The following is a 19,763-nucleotide window of genomic DNA, read 5'->3' on the forward strand; positions in this document are numbered from 1 at the left end:
GGGTGGAGAAGTGAGGAAGCAGCAGCACTGTTTTACTAGTGCCCCTCTCTCTCACTCCTCCTGCCGCACCCCTGAACTGCACCTGAGCACGCTATCTGCCCCTGTCATCCTTCCTCTGGCCTCAGCAAGAACCTTTATTCCCCCCATTATCCTTCTGCACCCAAAAGTCCCTCTTCCTCACCATGCCCTTTTTCCATAGAATTGCTCTTCTCCTGCAACCACTGCTCCACCCCTCTAACTCCTCCACCAGAGACCTGATGACTGGGAACTCAGCATCATTTCAGGATGCAAGAGGAGAAGGTTATGGGTGAGAGAAAAGGATGGATTAGTGCACCTCTGCCTTCTCCACTCAACAAAGCTCTTGTTGGGGGGGGGAGGGATTGCATCAGAGCGCTCTGGTAAGGAATGCAGTTTGCAGTGAAGCAGTAGTGTGTGTTACTAACTCTTCCAGACCCCAAACTCTCTTAAACTACACCACCATGTAACTTCCTTGCAGCACAACCTGGCAGATATTTAAGAGAGAGGATGATAAATAGAGATTAAAGCTGTCCCATATTTATTTATACATTAATTTGCAATATGCTTATGTCAAGGCTGTATCCCCACTTTGAACTTTAGGGTACAAGTGTGGGGGCCTGCATGAGGACTTCTAAGCTTAATTACCAGCTTAGTTCTGGTCCGCTGCCACCATTCCCTTCCCTGGGAAGCTTTGAGAAACTTTTCACCAATTCCCTGGTGAATACAGATCCAAACTCCTTGGATCTTAAAACAAGGAGAAATTGACCCTTCCCCCCTCCTTCCTTTCACCAACTCCTGGTGAATACAGATCCAAACTCCTTGGATCTGAAAACAAGGAAAAATCAATCAGGTTCTTAAAAAGAAGGCTTTTAATTAAAGAAAAAGGTAAAAATCATCTCTGTAAAATCAGTATGGAAAATAACTTTACAGGGTAATCAAACTTAGAGCTCAGAGGACCCCCCTCTGTCTTAGGTTCAAAGTACAGCAAACAAAGATAAACACTCTAGTAAAAGGTACATTTACAAGTTGAGAAAACAAAGTAAAACTAAGACGCCTTGCCTGGCTTTTTACTTACAAGTTTGAAATATGAGAGACTTGTTTAGAAAGATGGGGAGAACCTGGATTGATGTCTGGTCCCTCTCAGTCCCAAGAGCGAACAACCCCTTAAACAAAGAGCACACCAAAGCCTTTCTCCCCCCCCCCCCCAAGATTTGAAAGTATCTTGTCCCCTTATTGGTCCTTTGGGTCAGGTGTCAGCCAGGTTACCCGAGCTTCTTAACCCTTTACAGGTAAAAGGATTTTGGAGTCTCTGGCCAGGAGGGATTTTATAGTACTGTACACAGGAGAGCTGTTACCCTTCCCTTTATAGTTATGACAGCTTATCAGAATATCTATACAAAATTTCAAAGCCCAATCAATAGGGCTACAGAATCAACCCACTCCTTCAAACAAATCACATATGCTTCATCCTGGAGACAGACAGCAAAAGCATTCCAGCCAATCATATCTGGCATGGTGGAGTATGGGGAGGAGACAATCTCAGAGACAGCCAATAGAACTTTATAGAGAATCACCAGCACCCTGATATACACTGAAAATGAGCATTAACCCACTATAGAACTTGAAGCAGTTGTACGCTCCATTTAATACATGGATAGCCACATTCTGCATCTGCTGATGTAGACTTTGATACTCCTTTATGCAAAAACAGTTAAGCATACATTACAAAGTACTTCAGATTATTTAGCAACTTGTTTTGTAGTTATAGTCAAGCATCTGATTTTAGAGTTCACATCTTAAGCTTTATGTAAGGATGGTGGTAACTGTGGATGTAATATTACACTGAATAAATCCAAATGCCCAAAGGAAACAAACAGAAATAAAGAAAAGGCTTGCATTCAAATAGCTACATTTCCAAAAATTTGCGCTCCATATGCAAGGCTAAAAACATGGAAAGGTAATCCAACAGATAGACAGGCACAGAAGTAGAAGTCCATGTTAGTTTCACACTAGTGCAAACTTGCACATGAATAAATGTATGGACATTTTTGTACCTGGGAAAAATGAGCAAAATGGTTTTGGAGTCTGTTCTAGAGTAACTTTTTGCTGACAACTGTGTTTACATACATTAACATGCTCATTTGGCAACAGGCCTAGTCAAACCTGTGTTTGACCAGCTAGCCCCAGGTGTTAATGATGTGCCACAATACACCTTCAAAATATTTTATATTTATATCCTCATTAAATGATGAAAACATTAGCAAAGGGAGGAAGTTTTAAGGGACTGAGGCTCTCTCATTCACTCCTGTTTAACTCATCTGGCATCAGTAGTGCTCCTCCCAATTTACACTGCAGTAAGAGTAGCATAAGACCCAGAGGAATTAGGTTATTTTTGTGGCACAATGACCACTAAAATGGGCTGACCCTCCCCAGGACTGGGGTGGGGGGGTCGCCTCCAGGCAGATATGCTCTCTCCATCACCTCCAAGAGGAACATCTCGAGGACAAGCATAAAAAAAGAGAGAAGTAGAAGGAATAAGGAGACATAATAATAAAGCACATATATCCCAACATGTTGTATGTGCTTTGCATGTAAGGTATACAATTACAAATCAAGTCTATGAAGAATCAGTTTTGCCTGCCTTCCTTCCTTTCAGAACAAGCTTCGTCATTTCCTTTATTTCATACAACTTTTTAAATGCATCAATCTAGGGACCAATGTCCACAAGTGTGAACCTTCCTAGATCTGCCTTGCTCCCTTTCTAAAAGAAAACGTTCCGGAAGCATGTTCATCTCTTCAATCCTACCCCCCACCTGGGAACAAACAGGACATACAGTGTGACCTGAAGGGCACAAGCTTTTTGTGGAGATGATGTTAAGTGTTGCAACCCAAGCCCAGAACCCCGGACTTGGATCTGGGGAGGTAAACATTACCTTGTTTTAAATTTGGGAAAAAATGTAATTTTAAGTGCCAAGACCACTACCTAGCGTGCTGACCAGTATTGTCTCATTGTTTCCTTGTACTCTCCCATCTGTCTGTACCCGATGTCTCTTGTGTGATACTTAGACTGTAAAGTATCTAGGGGTAGGGTTAGGGTTATTTGTGTACAGTGCCTACTGCGATGGGGGTCCCATAACAAATAAATAACCATTTTCTGTTAACAACTTGTAATTTAACAGTTTTTCCAAACAATTAAAAAAAAAAATCTATCCTCCCAGAACGTGCTCTCAATATTTCCAATCAGTAAAACCTATAAAAAAGTATTTAAAAAAATACAAAAACATCCTAGAAAAGATTCATTTGTTGCTTATCTGTTCTTAAAATAATACATTTTTCCTCTAAAAGGATTTAGAAGTATCTAAACCACGACTGTGCATTTCCCTCCTGGAACATATTCAGTGTGATGAAAAAATACTTCCTAGTGCCATTTTATGCTGAAAAGTTGTTTTTATTCTTTTACAAGTCATTCATCTACACTCTGCAGTGGGCAGGTGATGTAATGCGGCAAGCTGAAATGGAACATTGTTATTACCGGGCTATAGGGCTAAGATTTGCCTCTATTGTTTTCTGCAGAACACATTCCCTTTCAGATATCTGCTCTCTTAACCTTGTCAGTCTCACTTACTCACTTTCTTTTAAAAGCATAAAAATGTGACAATGAGAGTAAAGTGACAATTGCCTGCAAACCAACTCTTTCATCTTTAGTTGATTACCTCCAACGGCTACTTGTATTGAATTGCCCAACAGTAATAATACATAACGATAACATATATTCTTCCTCAAAGGACATGTTAAATTGTGCATCTAAAAGGAGTATAACGGCTTGCTTGATCAGTTTTCAATTTCATAACAGACTAATAAAACATCAAAACCAAGTTACCAATTAATCACCTTTCTTTAGGAGGCAGGGAAGGGGATGTGTAATTTAATCCTGAATCGTCATTAAAATATTATTAGTTATATATTGCAGGTTGTCTTTGGCAGCTGCCTAAAGCCCTGTTTTTTAAATTTTTGCCCCCAGTTTCCATTACTGGGATGAATTATCTACCTTTGGCATGGAGGAGATTTTATCAATTATCAAAATTGGAGTATACTAAAACCCTGCCAGGTCTAAAATCTTCAATCTGAACACAAACTTCGATTAGGCCCATTGCAATCTGGGCTACATTATTAATATACTCATAAAAGCATTAAGGAACAATGTGTTTGCCAATGCCCCCATTCAGCAAGCACTTGCTAGTATCCCAGTGAAGCCCAGAGGATTTAGGGCTGGTTTACAAGAGGAAAGTGACCAGAATATCTTCCCATATAGAGACACTATTGTAGAAGAAAAGTGATTTTATTCCAGAATTGACCTGCTTTGAAAGTGCATTAATTATTCCAGAATAGAATGTCCACTAAGGGAGCTATTCCAGAATATTTTACTTCGCAATAGCTATTCCGGTCAATTTCCCCATGTAGACAAGCCCTCAATCTTATTTGCTTGCTTTGCTCTTTGTAGGTTTTTCCACATTTTCTTTTTATGAATAGACTGTTTGCTCATTTATCTTTGTGCTTCCCTTCTTTTGGGACTTATCCATCAATTATCTATCGACTTAATCCTCCATTGTGCATTCATACACTGGGGAGGAGGCAATGGCCAGCCAGGGCACTTTCACAGTGTTGAAGAAATGCACTGCAGTCATTTAAAGCCAGTTACATTAAAAATATTGGCACACACACTGATCAATAGATCCCCATTAAATTGTTCTGCAAATTTAGCACTCAGCAGATTTCAAGTGTTAACTCTTTCCTGATTTCCCACAGAAATATGAATCAAGATGGTAATTGTGATGATAGGTGGCTGAAATAGGGAAACCCGAACATTTAAAATGAACAAATAAATAACACATTACATCACGTATTAGTTGTACTGCAGTAGCATGCAAAGGTCCCACTGCCATCCCCATTGTGTTAGGCACTGGATACGTAGATAATGAAGAGAGTCCCTGCACCAAATTGCTTACAATTCAGGTATCAGATGAGAACCAACATACAGAGTCAGGCAGACAGACTAAGGAAACCCAACAACAATCAGATGGCTACATGGGTTAAATTGATCTTATCTTATTTGTTTTGGCTTTAAACTAAAACTAGTTTTTAGTGTAATTAGGTTTTGCCTTTTGACATATAATTTTAAAAATCAAGGTCACCAAATCCTCTATTAAGTTTCCTGATCCTAAATGTGTACTTTCTCAATACTTATATTGAGAATATTTAAAAGTAGCCTACCAATACACACAGATGTTCTAAAAATCAAATATCTCAGTATAGGAGTCCAAGCAGTGCATTTCTAGTAATCAGAGGAGAAATATTTTCATATTCATAGCACTGCTATTAAGAAATAACTGTGTAATTATTATGTAAGTCCCTGGATTCTGCTTGGCTTACAATGGTTGTCAGTCATCCAGAGTACAGGGTTCTGCAAACCATACAGTTGAAACATAACCACATAGTGATGACACAAAGCAGACTTGCACACAGGATTCATGAAACAGTGTAACAGACGGCTCACTGTACTATTATCCACTAGTATGGCTACAGCATCCCTGTACTCTGATTGGCTGAGATAAGCCTAATTCAGTGTAATTAATTATAAGACCTGATACAAGGGTCTTCTCTACATTTAAAAGGAAATAGATGATGTTTGCAATGCAGTCCGTTACCAATTGTAGTGATCATGTAATGACTTCTTTGGACATGATTTATGTCAGTGGACCTGGTTTGCAAGACAGTGATTTATAATCGAGAGCTAGGATTAAGTGTTCCCATTAGGTTTTTGTTCAATTTTTCATCTGAGGCTGCTATTTTGAATGCTTATTTGAAAATCAGCTGAATTTTTAGGATACCTTTTCCTCCCTTTACCCCTCTTGATTTTTCAGTTTTTTAAATATCTCCCTCTTAATCACAGTCAATATAACAAAATGCCAAAGGGAAAAAATAGCTCTTTCCTAGTACATCCAGAAAACCCCCACAAAACTCAGAAGACAAATACCAAGGCTAACAACAGATTATTATATTATTAATTATTAGTATTACCATAATAACTAGGATCCCTAGTCATGGAGCAGGACCCCATTGTGCTAGGTGCTGTACAAACACTGAACAAAAAGACTGTCTCTGCACTAAAGTGTAATACAAGACAATGGGCAGAAACAAAAGGAAAATACAAGGAAACAATGAGATTGGTCAGCATGACCAGCATTGGTGTCAGCACACAACATATAGGGTGACGAGATAGCAAATGTGAAAAATTGGAATGGCGGTGGGGTGTAATAGGCGCCTTCATAAGGCAAAGCTCCTAATATCTTGACCGTCCCTATAAAATTGGAACATCTGGTCACCCTACACCTGCACCATAACCATTATCAAGTGTTTTGTAGGTATCAAGGCAGATGAGAGTTATAAGGGGGATTTGAAGGATGATAGTGAGGTAGCTTTGCAGATGTTTATGGGGCACGCCTCCCAAATGCAAGAGGCAGCATAGGAGAAAACACAGAAGTGCTTGTTTGTTTCCAAATGGAATCAGGAGTCAACATTTCGATAGAGAATGAGAGTGGATAGGTAGGCTGGGGATAGACCGTGAAGGGTTTGAAAACGAAGACAAGCAGCTTATGTTTGATAGGAAGTGGGAGCCAGTGCAAAGATTCTGAGAGAGGGGTGACATGATGAAAACAACAGGCTAGTGAAATGATCTTTGCAGCACCATTCTGAAGGGATATGAGATAGGCAAGACTGCATCTGTTATGGGCAGAGAAAAGGATGTTGCAGTAATCAAGACGCAAGGCGATAGCCTGAACGAGAGTTTTAGCTGTGTGGATGGATAGGAAAGGTTGCCTCTTAGATATGTGATGCTTAAAAAACAGAAATATTTGGACATAATCTGGATGTGAGGACCTAGAGAGGGATTGGAGTCAAAGAAGTCTCTCATGTTACTGGGCTGAGCATCAGGCCAAGATGATGGTATTGTCCATAGTGATCAAAAAAGGCGGTGGGGGAGGGAAAACTTAAGAACTCTGTCTTAACCACGGTGAGCTTGATCTGATGGCTACACATCCACAAGATGTCATCATACTTTCCTTATTGCACATCCTTATTCACCTTCTCTATCTAGATCTTTAAGTTCCAAGAGACAGCTTGATAATATTTAACTCTTGTGTCGTGTTTTTCCTCCACAGAGCTCAAAGCATCGGGGTGGCATTATCCCAATTGTCCATATGGGGAACTGGAGGCAGAAAGGTAAAGGCTCTTGCCTAAGGTCACAGAGCAACTCAGGGGTAGAGTCAGACACAGAACACAGGTCTCCTGACAGTTATTCAACTGGACCAAGATATGTGCTTGGAAAGAAAGTATTACTGTGAAAGAGGATTTTGAGGCATCACATGAAAAAATGGACTTGATGAATGTTCCTCGGTTTAACTCAAAATATCACTTTTCCTGCAGTTTTATAATGTCCCGTTTCTACAAATTAATCATCCTATACATTTTGGGATATAAGCCGCTAGTTGCCTGCAGTGCCATTTTACGTTTACAGTTGAGTCAAGAGGAACTTTTTCATAGTAAGACACAGTATGATGATGTTAATGTGATACATTCTATCCCACTCGGACATGAACTATCAGGAAAGCTGTCATTGTTCATATTAGAAAAGAGAAGACTTGCTGGTGTTTTCTGGATTTTTAAAATTAAGTAGAATCTGTTAGATTCTAGAAAACTTCTTCAGACTGGCAACAACTTCAGGAAAAACAGGGTTTAAAAAGAGTCAAAGTTAGAAAGCAGTCAATGAAAACAAATTAAGAAGAGGACCTGATTTCCAGCTGCTAGAAGCCTGGGGAAAATAAACTAGAACAGTGAAAAGAAGCAGGTGTGACTAATACAGGCATTTGTCCTGCTTGTTGGGCCTAATTCAGAACTAGTGTAAGTAACGTCAGTGGAGCTATGATCATTTACATCAGTTGAGGATCTCTGCCCTCCCTCCACTTTACACATGTGCTGATGGATTTCCCAAAATTAGTTTCAATTTTATATTCACAAAAGAAGATCAGGACCTCAGCAATACAAGTGATCTTCTAGCCACAGTTCGGATAGCCTTACTGCATGCTAAAATATGTAGGGAGTCTTGTGCTGAATCATGTAGAAAATGAGTGACCAAACTGCATGAGAAGCATGTCTTGTTGGAAACCCAGGCTCATTTGTTTTATCTAAAGATAAAAATTCTACCAGCCATTGTAGGAGAGCTCTGGAAATGCCACTGCTCTCTGGATCTGGACTATCAACACACAGCCTGACTGGTTGAGTGTTAACTTGCACTGTTAACTTATTCTTTTTTTAAAAAAATAAATAAAAAATACCATCCAAACCATACAAAATATTCAATTCTTCCAGTTTGGACTACATATAAGCATACATGTTATTGCTCTGTACTAGACTATAGTTTTGTTATTCCCCCCCCCCCTATTACTTGAAGATTTATATCACTACATTCAGTAGTGCTGGATGCAATGTTTAAAACACTTTCCTTGCATTCATTTGTGTGTAGTAAATTACCACACTGACACAACATCCATTGTAAAATAGGCAACACAGAGTAGACAAGCCACACTTTTCTTCTATGGTGTCAGAAGTTGCAATCGTTTTTCATATGAAAATCTGTCAGTTTGAATTTTAAAACTCAGAAAGAGAGTCATGTACAACTTCTGACAATGTAATGTATTGCATAGGCGCCAAGAAAATAATCCTATTGCATTCCACAGCCAAACAAATATCTCATTCCATTTGAAGAGTTTGGAGGTCAAGTATACACAAGATGCACACTGCAGGGCAAGCTCAATAATCATTCGTTCACAATGTGATGCTCCCTGGCACAGCTCAAAGGTTTTTTAATTTTACATGTTCAGAAGATAAAAATGTTAGAACTTCAGGGAATATTGGACACAGCAATATAACGAATTATACTTTGCAGAGAAAAGGACACTGATCAGAAAGAAGTTTGAACTTTTACTCTCCATATGTAGACTAAATTGAAAGTGTTAGTGAAGCTGTAATGGGAAGTTCATAATGCTTATGTATTCTCTGTCTGTTTCTTGATGCACAGAGTGAGAGGGAGCCAATGGAGGAAATGAAGAAAGGAGGGGTACAGTCATAACCCTGAGGATGAATAACTTCATTCAGAATCCCAAGCCAGTGTCTAATCCATTGTTCTACACTGCCTCTCATAATGGACAAGACTGGGACTCAGGAGACTTAAAGTCTATTGTTGGCTCTGCTACTGGCCTGCTGGGTAACCTTGGGCAAGTTACTTCATCTCATCTCTCAATCTCTAAAATGGGGAAATGATACTAATATTTGTCAAGTGAGATCTATGAATTAAAAGTGCTATAAAGAACTCGGTGTTGTTATTAATAATAAAACAGACAGTAGTGGCAATATGATGGAGTTTGATGTAAGCAAATATATCTTATACCTGTGAAGATATAGTGCCATCCCAACTGGTAAACATGAGCAAAACACAAAGGCAACAGGAGACAAAAGACTATGTATGCTCATCATGCATAAGATGCCACGGCTAAAAGGAATATTCCAATCTTCCTTTTAGACAAATATTTTTTTAAAAAATAAGAACTTTCACAGCTACAAACCGAGATAATTTGGCCCATTTGAATGGGATTGAACCATGTACAGGAGGGGAAGAGAAATACTCCAATGGAGCCTCTCCTTGGTCTCCCTCTGTTCAACAAGCCAAAACAAAATTATACATCCTGGCCAACTTTCAGCTCAGTAGGTCAGTAGGGTACAGGACTCTACTTAGCAGAGTCATGCATGTGGATAGGGGTGTGCAACAGTTTGTCTGGATAAAAGACCAAGAATTATAAGATTACAAAAAACTATTTAAAAACGAGACTCCTACTTCTCTATTATCCAGCAGTAAATAATGGAAACCACAGGCAGGATTTTTTTTTAAAATAGCTCATTGATTTTGGATGGCATCCATTCACCACACTGTGCCTACATTTCATATAGTAATTAACTACAAACTAGAATGTATTTCTGCAGCCAAGTCTTTTTTTGTTTTGTAAATTTCATTGCATGTCAGCTTTGCTAACCAGTTGCCCACCTTTCAAGCTAGTATTTCCAAGTTCAGTAAATATGTGTCAGCAGCCCTGTGACTCAGCAAACTCATATGTAGAATGCTCATTTCATAGGCCAGCCAGGAGGCTGGCGGTGCTGGCTAGTTACATTACTTCTTTCTTAGGATGCCAGCTGTCATGCAGGCAGGGACGCCAGTGACATGAAGATTCAGCGCCCATTCATTACTGCACTGTCAGTCATTTTACTGTCTGCACTGAGAAAAGGCCAGACTGAACCTGGCTTTTGTAATAAGGGCATAAAGTGGGAGGCAGAGTGGTCTAGTGGGCAGAGCGCTAGCCTGGGAGTCAGGAGTCCTTAGGTCTGAGCCTGGTTTGCCACGGACCTGCTCGGTGATCTTGGGCAAGTCGCTCCACCTGTCTGTGCCTCCATTTTCCCTCCCACTTATTGCCTGTTTAGATCACAAACTGGGGGGGGGGGCGAGGGGGCAGGGACTGTCCCTTAATATGCATACAGTCTCAGTGGGGAATCTAGGCACTCTTATTAACAATACAATAGTAACAGGGAATCGCTCCACCTTGCATTTCCCTACTTTGTGTAGGGAAAGCCATCCTCACAGCCCCTCCAGACACCTCAGGGGTGAAGGGGAGGAAGGGCCAGGGAATGGCACCAGCTGTGAATTCCCCGTGTGTCAGGGCACCATGGGAAGAACTGCACCCGTTGACTCAAATGGCTCCTTCCTTACAGCTGTGTCTAATAGGACAACAGAGCCCTAAGGGGGACACATAAAATCTGGAGGGGGAGACCCAAATGTTAAGTAGTAGGGGTGCTTTGACACTATGACCCACAGAATAAAAACATTGCTTTATGGCCAATATCCTTTTGTTCACACAACAGTGTTTCATTCAGCGCCTGTAAACATCTATTTCCTGTAATCTGTTGTGAAAAGTAAATAAAATATGAGAGAAATATGCCAGTGAGAAACCAAATTTGTCAGAAACCGTCAAACTCATACAAATCATTTTCTGGCAGCTCTAACACCTGCTAATTTGGGGGCTGAAAATTGGTATAGGTTTCAAAGTACATTGTCCCGCCTCTCCCCAGAGATCATCAGCCAAATGAATAAATTACTAGCAGTTGGATTCTCATTACCACAAATTAGCCTCACTGTAAGATGACAGGAGCAGAGCCAACCTTCTGTGGTCTCATACAGAGCACCTGTTAGTGCTCCATTGAAAAGGCACTGAGAAGGGAGGGCAGGTTTCTCTCTGCTGTCTGCACACAACAAAGCTTTATTGTCAGACTATTGATACCTCTTCTGACAGCAACTTTCAGTCTCCACACTCGCACTGCTTTTAATCCATTAACAATGAATCCAAGTCATCTTGTTTGGAACTCTCCCCATGAGGAGTGCGGGGAGTGACGGGGGGTAGCTGTGGCCGGGAAGGTGTCAAATAATGTGTAGTATCACCACAAGCAAAACCTGTTGTACTCTAACCTACAGCAATTCAGCTGTTGAGTTGCAAGCAGAAAGGTTGAAGAAAGGAATGCTTAGCTCAAGGAAGGATATTCTGTTATCAAAATGAATTAAAGAATGAAAGGCTTTGTTAGTGATAAGGTTGCATTTGAGATTCTGTTCATTTTAAAAGTAAGAAAAGGATTAGTTGGTTATCCCAGGCTGGGGAAGGAGGATCTGCTGGACAGTGGGGTTGAGGGATGGGACGGATTGAATTTTCCCATACTGCATATGGTAAAGTACAACCAGATAGTGGCTAGGAAGTTGGCATGCTGTGATCACTATACCTGGCCGACTAAGACCTGTAAACATTCTATTCTATTCATTTGTTGCACTCTTTTCTCCACCCTGGCCCACTTGCTTGTCCCATCCACCTTCATAATCTTCTCTTTTAGACTGTAAGCCAGGGACTGTGGCTGGGACCATCATTAACAAGATGTCTGCACAGCGGTTGTGGCTTTTAGACTTTTCCATGATATAACATGTTAAATAATAATAAATCCAGGAATTTGCCCATGAAACCTTTACAATGTGCCATATACACAAAGACTTTTTGATTTTGCATCATCTCAGATACTCAGGGCCTGATTCAGATGACAGGGTGTCTGTCTCTTTCATCACCGTAGAATCCAATTACTGGTGGTGCCTTTCATGATCCAATTGGCCAGCTGACATCAGCCTACCAGAATCCATCCATCCCCAACATTACCAGGAAAGGTGTCTGCCAGACCTGTAGCCAAGACCAAGTGGTCCCTTTTCCTATTCCACTCAGGTATTACAGCAACAACATAAGAGGCAGGAACACAAGCTAAGACATTTGCAGAATGTGAAAGTTTGATTTATTAAGTGTTTGCACAAGCACAGGTTTGCTCATATTGCAAAATTTAAAGAAAAAAAGGATTCAGCAGTAGTGCTAAAGCTGTCCATATGTCTGAAATGGGCACTAATCCAAAAATAACAAGTCTGTCCACAGATGTAATACATTTAATTGAGTTTTATACACTAATCATTTTGCGCGACTCTGGCAGCTGTTAAAAATAGTTCTAGTTCAGCTTTGACTGCAGAATAATTTAAATACCTGTGTTTTTTTTTAAATAAAAATAAAATGAAGTCTCCTCAGTCCAAAATATAGACAACCTTTTGGGGTTCACATGCATGTCAGAGAGAGTATTCAGTTGAACCCTCTTCATATTGCCCAGCTTGCATCAAAATCACCTCTCTAATCAAATATCCAAGGGGGGGGGGGGGAGATCGATCTAAGGGCTAGTCTACACTACCCGCCCGGATCGCCGGGTAGAAATGGATCTCTCGGGGGTAGTGAAGACGTACCCTTATAACCCAATTACGGCCATCTAAGTAAATGGGATTTAGCCTCCACGCAGCAAAATGAGAAACAACATTGCCCAACTGGGAGGGTTTTTAAACATGCATTTATCATTTTAACCCAGGGCATCGCTTTTGTGTCTAACTCTCATATGTGCTCAGCACTGGCCAAACTAGTCTCGCATTAAAGTCCAACTCCCACTGACTCCAACAGGAGCAGAGTTCGGCCAACACTGAGCCCTTTCGAAAATCCCATCCTAAAAGCTGTATTATAGTTTTAAGAATCACACTCAAAGTGTGCATAATACAATGGTTTTGACTTGTAGGAGTGTATAAAAGCATCTAGGCTTATTTTTCCCAAGAGTAGGCAACAAGGCCTACTAGCGAGCTACCCTCTAAAAGGGGGAGATCTTGTAAAACATTCAAGAAGGCAAAGAAACTTTCACAAACAGCAGACACCCTCAAAAATAAGCAACCGGAGAAGTGGCCACTCTATCTTGACTGATGCTCTATTGCTTCTACAGCACCAAGCCTGAGGAAGACCTGAGGCCCTTTAAAACAAGGTTTGTTGAGACTAAGTTGATTCATCTGTTTGCAGCCCTGACTTTCTATAATAATGCAAAACAGCAGCAAAACAAAATGGAAAAAAGGACTGAACTAATTCAATTCAAAGGTCTCTCTTGGTAAGCGTCCCGTATCATACCACTCTTAGCAACAGAATGTCACATGAAGAAAGGAACTTTGGTTTTGTGCAAAGGAAAACCTAAAGAACAAATGAAGCTCTCGGTGCAACAAAGCAAAGTTACATTATCAAAAGTTCTCACCTAACCTAGATAGAAGACAGTCCATAACTTGCAATAAACAACCTATTTGCCCATTTCTAAGAAACGATTGGAAATTTAAGCTACTTGAAATGTCCAAAGACACTTTTCCTTTCCTCAAAAGGCTTCATCAGCATCAAGGAATAAAACTGCTGGCTTGACCTAAGGGGTTGATAGGTTAATCTATTCTGACCGTATCTTTATTCTAAAACGATACTGAAAGATCACTTGAATCACTCACCAGCATTTAACAATGCCGACGTATTTCCCCGCTTTACCACAGGGCTGCTCAAAAGGGCCTTGCTACCGGATTTTAAAGCCATGTGGGATATTGAAGCATTTTTGAAGATTAACTGTGAAATAAAGCAAAATGCCATGTCTCTCATGCTGTCCCCCTCCTGCTCGTAACATCCAAAAGTAAAAGCAAACTTTTAGTTTGTAATTTGACTGTCTTTTTAAGCTTTCAGCATTTGTTATGGTCATACTTTAAGCCAGTGGTTTTCAACCTTTTTTCATTTGAGGACCCCTAAAAATTTTTGAATGGCGTGCGGACCCCTTAGAAAATCTTAGTCTGTTGACCCCAGAGTTCATGGACCACTGGTTGAAACACACTGCTTTAAGCCATGTACTAATTTCTATTTATTTTAGATCTTCCCCCCCCCCCCCCAAAGGCAGCATCTAGACAAGAGCTCTACAAATCTGCTGATAACACTGAGTATACAGGATGATGCTCATTCTATTAATCAAATAAATCCTGGTCTAGTTTAGCATATTTTAAGTTCTTTTAAAGGCTTAATCCTGCAAGGTGCTGAGCACTTGGGCCCAGATACAACAAAGCACTTAAGTACAGACTTATTTTTAAGCACAAATAGTCCCATAGAAATCAATGGGACCACTTACACGTTTAAAGTTAAGCATACGCGTAAGTGCTTTGCTGGACTGCCGACAGAGTGTTCAGCACTTTGCAATATAAATCCTATACAAGCATTTGATTTTCCTTAGTAATACTGTGACCAGAAGACACCAGCCCGAATATAGCAATCTCCAGATGAAAGACAAATCTACTTGTTATTAAGATAACTGTCACTCCCTTCAGAGCTCGGAGGATAATCTTTCAAATGTCTATTCTTTCATGCACTCACATTTAACTGCGTGCCACGACTCTTCAAAAAGGAATCAGACTTCAAGTGACTCAGTAGTTTGTGAAACATTTTAAGGCATTAGTCAGATGATAATTCTCTCTCTGAACTGTATCAGTGATCAGGAAGAAAAACATTTTATTCTACTTTCTGTGTCTCTACATTCCTTGACATTGAGTGGGAGAATGTAGGTAAAAATGTTTGCAGTGTTGTAGCTGTGTTGGTCCCAGGATATTAGAGCGATAACGTGGGTGAGGTAATATCTTTTACTGGATCAATGTCTTGAGAGAGACAAGCTTCTGAGCTATAGAGCTCCTTTTCAGGTCTTAGTGTCCATCTGCCATTTGTGCCTTTGAAAATCCCAGTCTGTCTTTTTCAAGCCTAGAAGGTAGGCCCAAGTTCAGTTAAACACTTAGGCATTTGCTTAAATCCATGTCTAGTTAGTAGAGAATTTAAACATGCACATAAAGTAACACACATGCCCAAGTGCTCTCCTGAATAGGGATGTTTTCCTGAATCAAGGCCATAGAAAGCTGAGGCACAAACAATGACTCGACATCTAGCAGAAATGATAAAAATACAAGTGAGAGAAGCTTGCCTGCAATTATATAGTAGAAATTAAATAACGTCTACAACATTAGCATGCTTATTTTGTGGGGTCATGAAGTTTCATGTGTTTCCTACCTTGAAAAGCTGTGATATGACCAACTATCATATATTTCAGTTCAAAGTTCAAGGCCTGGATGTTCTGAGTCCTCTCTCTCCGAACAGCTGTCTGGTAACTTTCTTCCATCTTTTTAGTGCAACAGGTTGGTGCTCTGTGCTGGCAGATCTGCAAATCCGATTCTTTTGGAAAACAAAAACAAAACCAGAAATGGAAGAATTAAAACTACTTTCTAGATAGATACCATACAAGTAAAAGAAAATGCCTTTTTTTTTTTTACAGTCAAATTACAACCTAGGAGGTGGATGTCCTACAATAGACAAAACCCATAAGGAATGAAACATTGAAATTGAGTTAGCACTTTAAGGGCTCTAATTTATTATATTTTATGTCAGTGTCAGCCAGATCTGAATAACTTCACAGTGTCATGTGCTCCCACTCTTATGTCATATCACTTTTAAAAGCTTGTCACTTATTCCATCATTGGTCGATGCTGAGTGTCATGATGAAGCACTAAAAATCACAAGAAGCCAGAACAGTACGTACAATAGGCACAAAAATCACCTGAACTAAAATATTAAGAGTTCAATTATAGTACAGTGATATCTTAAACCCACTATATTTAAAGGAGCAGCATTTCCGCTGGAAACCATGAATCACAAAGCGTCAGCCCAGAAGTGTGAAATGTGTGTGTCAAATTCTGCTAGGCTGGAGTAGGAGTTGTGTGGCCCATAGGTGCTACTGTAATACAAATAAAATGATAAAATGACCTGTTTTTACTCCCAGCCTTATATTCAGAAGCCTCCTTACTAATAAAAAAATAATTTGGGGGAGTTTTATTTAAATAAAATGTAACTTTAAATATTGAGGGCCAAATTCTGCCCTGCTTTACAATGCAACAAAACTGAAGTTGCATTTTGCTTTGCAACCACGGAGAAAGTGACTCATTAAATTTTGTATAAAAATACAGGTTTTTCTGAATGAGATCTGTCTGGATTTTTTAAATCCTTTTATGTGTATTTTATGCAAGTTCAGTATTCCTGATTATGGAATTTGCACTATATACCGTCATGCTGGATATTCACAGGTTATGTATTGTATTCATAGTGATAGCAGGTGCCATAAAGGTCAATAAAAGGAATGTGTTAGAATATAGATAAAAATATCTTGGTGATTAATAAAATATATTTTTCCAAAGGAAAAGCAAGGAAGAACAGAGAAAAGAGGAGTAACTAAACACAAAGAGAAAATACTGGTGCATAGACAAAACATTTTAAAAAGAGAGACGCATTCCCACTCTCAAGTATGCAATTTTTAAGTAAATTCAAAAGGTTAAGAAAGTCCCTAGAAGAAAAACTGCCTAAAATGAGCGGTTTTAGGAGTTAACCCCCACCCCCTCCCCAAACAAAAAAGAAACCCATTTTCTTTCAATGTAAAAATAAAACTTCTGGAGATCAGCCAAATCCTGAGTGTGACCAACTTTAGGAAATGTTGCAAAAAATCTTCCTTTTTCAAAAAAACCTTTCCACCATAAAAATGACACTCACAACACTGACTCCTCCTTCCTAGTCTTACCCCATGATAAAAAAAATGAAATTAATAAAAAGCTTTAAAAAAAAAAAAAAAAAAAAAAAAACACCACTGCTGTATCCCAAGCAGAGTTTTGACCTCAAAAGGAAGAAGTGCCAGAGACTCCATCAAGTCCATTAGGACTTGGCTATCGTGATTGATTTTACTTGGAAGGTGTGATAGATATGGCAATTTCCTGCATATCCTTGGGAGACTTTATTGAATTAAGATTAAGTACCTTTGGGCTCTGTTGTCTGAAATGTAAAGTTTATGTAATATTGTGGGCCAGGATCGCATGTAAACTCTCTAGGGGAGAGATGTGAAGTGAGCGCTGGGAGTTCAAAGGGCTATATTGAAAATGTTCCAGACAAGAATGGACTTTTGGGAAAATACATGTGAAGTGGATTTCCTGGGGAATATGTAGGGGCAGGTGAATGCAAAGTCCCTGCATCTGGTTATGCAAAACCCCAGCGTTTTCCAGCTACATGAGGATGACTGGATCATGGTCTGTGGATTTACACTGGAGATCAAAGGCTCAAGCTGTATAAGGTGACAGCCAAACTGTCCAGCCTGGGTTCTGGTTCTGACTTTGAGACAGTCATGAACTTGTAGCCGGGACAAAACCCAGTTGTAGGTTTTCAAGACCAGACACCTCTCAGAGCCAGAGACTGGAGTTAGGGTGACCTCTGGTAAGTTTATTAGCATGTATGTAGGTTTTAAATATGCTTTCGTCTAAGAATAACTGTGCTTGCATTAACTTATAACTGTGGGCAATACAGTGGTCACAGCCTCTGGGGAGAAAGCAAAGTGCAGATGAGCATTTAGGTTGCCTGGTTTGCTGGGGCCATCACGGTGTAAATCCAGGGAGCTGTGCGGCTTTAAAATCCCGCTCTGCAGGGAGTGAGACGCAGGCTTCTGCCCAAGAGAGGTGACAGCTGGGAGCCAGAGACTACAGTGGGTGCCTTTGAAGGACCATGAGAGGGAATACAGGTGCAGTTGGCCTGAAATTATGACAGAAGGCACTTAGCTACTATGGTGGTGGGCAGCAAGATACACCCTTAAGACAGATCTCTAACATCTGCTTTATTTTCAATACATACCTTGTTTGAGAAATATAAATATGGTTTAACTTTAAAAGTACAGCAAGTGAATAAAAAGAAAGATTAAAAAAGAAGATTTGTGTCACTAACTACACTTAGTAGGGATTTTCAAAAGTGCCTAAGGGTATGTCAACCGTGCCAGGAAAAACTTGGGCACCAAGTCTCAGAGCCTAGGTCAATTCACTCTGGCTTGGGCTGCAGGGCTAAAAGTAGCAGCGTAAATATTCCCACTCAGGCTGGAGTCCAGGCTCTGAGACCCTCCCCCTTGCTGGGCTTCAGAGCCAAGGCTCCAGCATGAGTGAGAACATCTACACTTAGCCCTGCAGTCCGAGCCCCACCAACGCGAGTCAGTTGACCCAGGGTCTGAGACTTGGCACCACAGGTTTCTCTTTGCAGTGTAGACATACCCATTGTTGGCCAAAAGGCAATAAGACTTTTGCTTCTAATTCATTTACACACTTTTTGAAATCCCTCCCCATGTAACTAACATTTGCTCTCTGACAAATAACGAATGACTAGGACTCCAATTCTCCAAAAGGAGACATATGCACAGATTTCAAGTGGGATGCTGTGCATCTGGATCCCTTTGGAGAATCAGGCCCAACGAAAGCAATACTTGTTAGTATTCCTACTTGTTTGGCTTTTACAGACTACTTAGTGCATGAACATGAATATGAGAAACATAAAAAGTGCACAGTATACAGAAGCAGGTCTACAGGAATACCTGTTTGTTTGTTGCTCATTTAAATTCAAAGTCCATTGTGTGACTCCCATCATTTTAGAAAATACAGCTGTTTTCCACCCCCATGTTCACATGCACATGGATTACATACATTTCATGGACAACATGACTAACTTAGCACTATGGGCCAATTCTTCACACTGATGCCAAGAAAATCAGCTGTGCACACAGGTAAATGCAAGCAGGGTTGAGAAATGAGAGTTGGGTAACATTTTCCAAAATATCTAAGTGACATAGGAGTAGACCTGGCTGGGAATTTTCCAATGTTTTTCCATCAGAAAATGCTAGTTCATTGAAACCAAAACCATTTCCAGGAAAGAACTGGTTCTGAGGACTCCCCCAAATTGAAAAAAAATATTGAAATAAAGATTTTGAAACTGTTGAAATAACTCATTACTGCATTTTCAAAATGAAAATATTTATTTTTTTCTGTCTGAAATGACTTTGTTTTGAAATTGTCTAGATTATATTAAAAAGGTAAAATAAAATTTAAAAATTTAAATTGAAACAAAAGCTTGGAAATTATTGAAATTAAACATTTCAATTGACAGGAGCTTAAATGTTTTGGGAATTATTGACTTTTTGTACTCATTTGGAATGAGAATTTTTTTTTTTAAATCTCAACAATTCTTGGGGCACAAGAGAAGTGTTTGCTGCCCAGCACTCCTTAGGAGCATGAGGGCTTGTCCATACAAAAACTTAGTTTGCAGCAGGCTGGGGTATAAATCTATCCCACTCTTGCTGCC

At 39.9% G+C, this 19,763-nt stretch overlaps 1 protein-coding gene across 1 annotated transcript in view; it reads right to left on the reverse strand.

The window, feature by feature from the left end:
- LOC135883987 (glypican-5-like) overlaps nt 1-19,763 on the reverse strand; it is a 632,305-nt gene that overhangs the window by 574,812 nt on the left and 37,730 nt on the right. Inside the window, exon 2 of the mRNA XM_065411264.1 lies at nt 15,627-15,788. Coding sequence (XP_065267336.1) covers nt 15,627-15,788 — 162 coding nt within the window. The remainder of the gene's footprint in view (nt 1-15,626; nt 15,789-19,763) is intronic.

Source organism: Emys orbicularis, chromosome 9 (assembly GCF_028017835.1).
Source record: "Emys orbicularis isolate rEmyOrb1 chromosome 9, rEmyOrb1.hap1, whole genome shotgun sequence".
NCBI classification, from domain to species: domain Eukaryota; kingdom Metazoa; phylum Chordata; order Testudines; family Emydidae; genus Emys; species Emys orbicularis.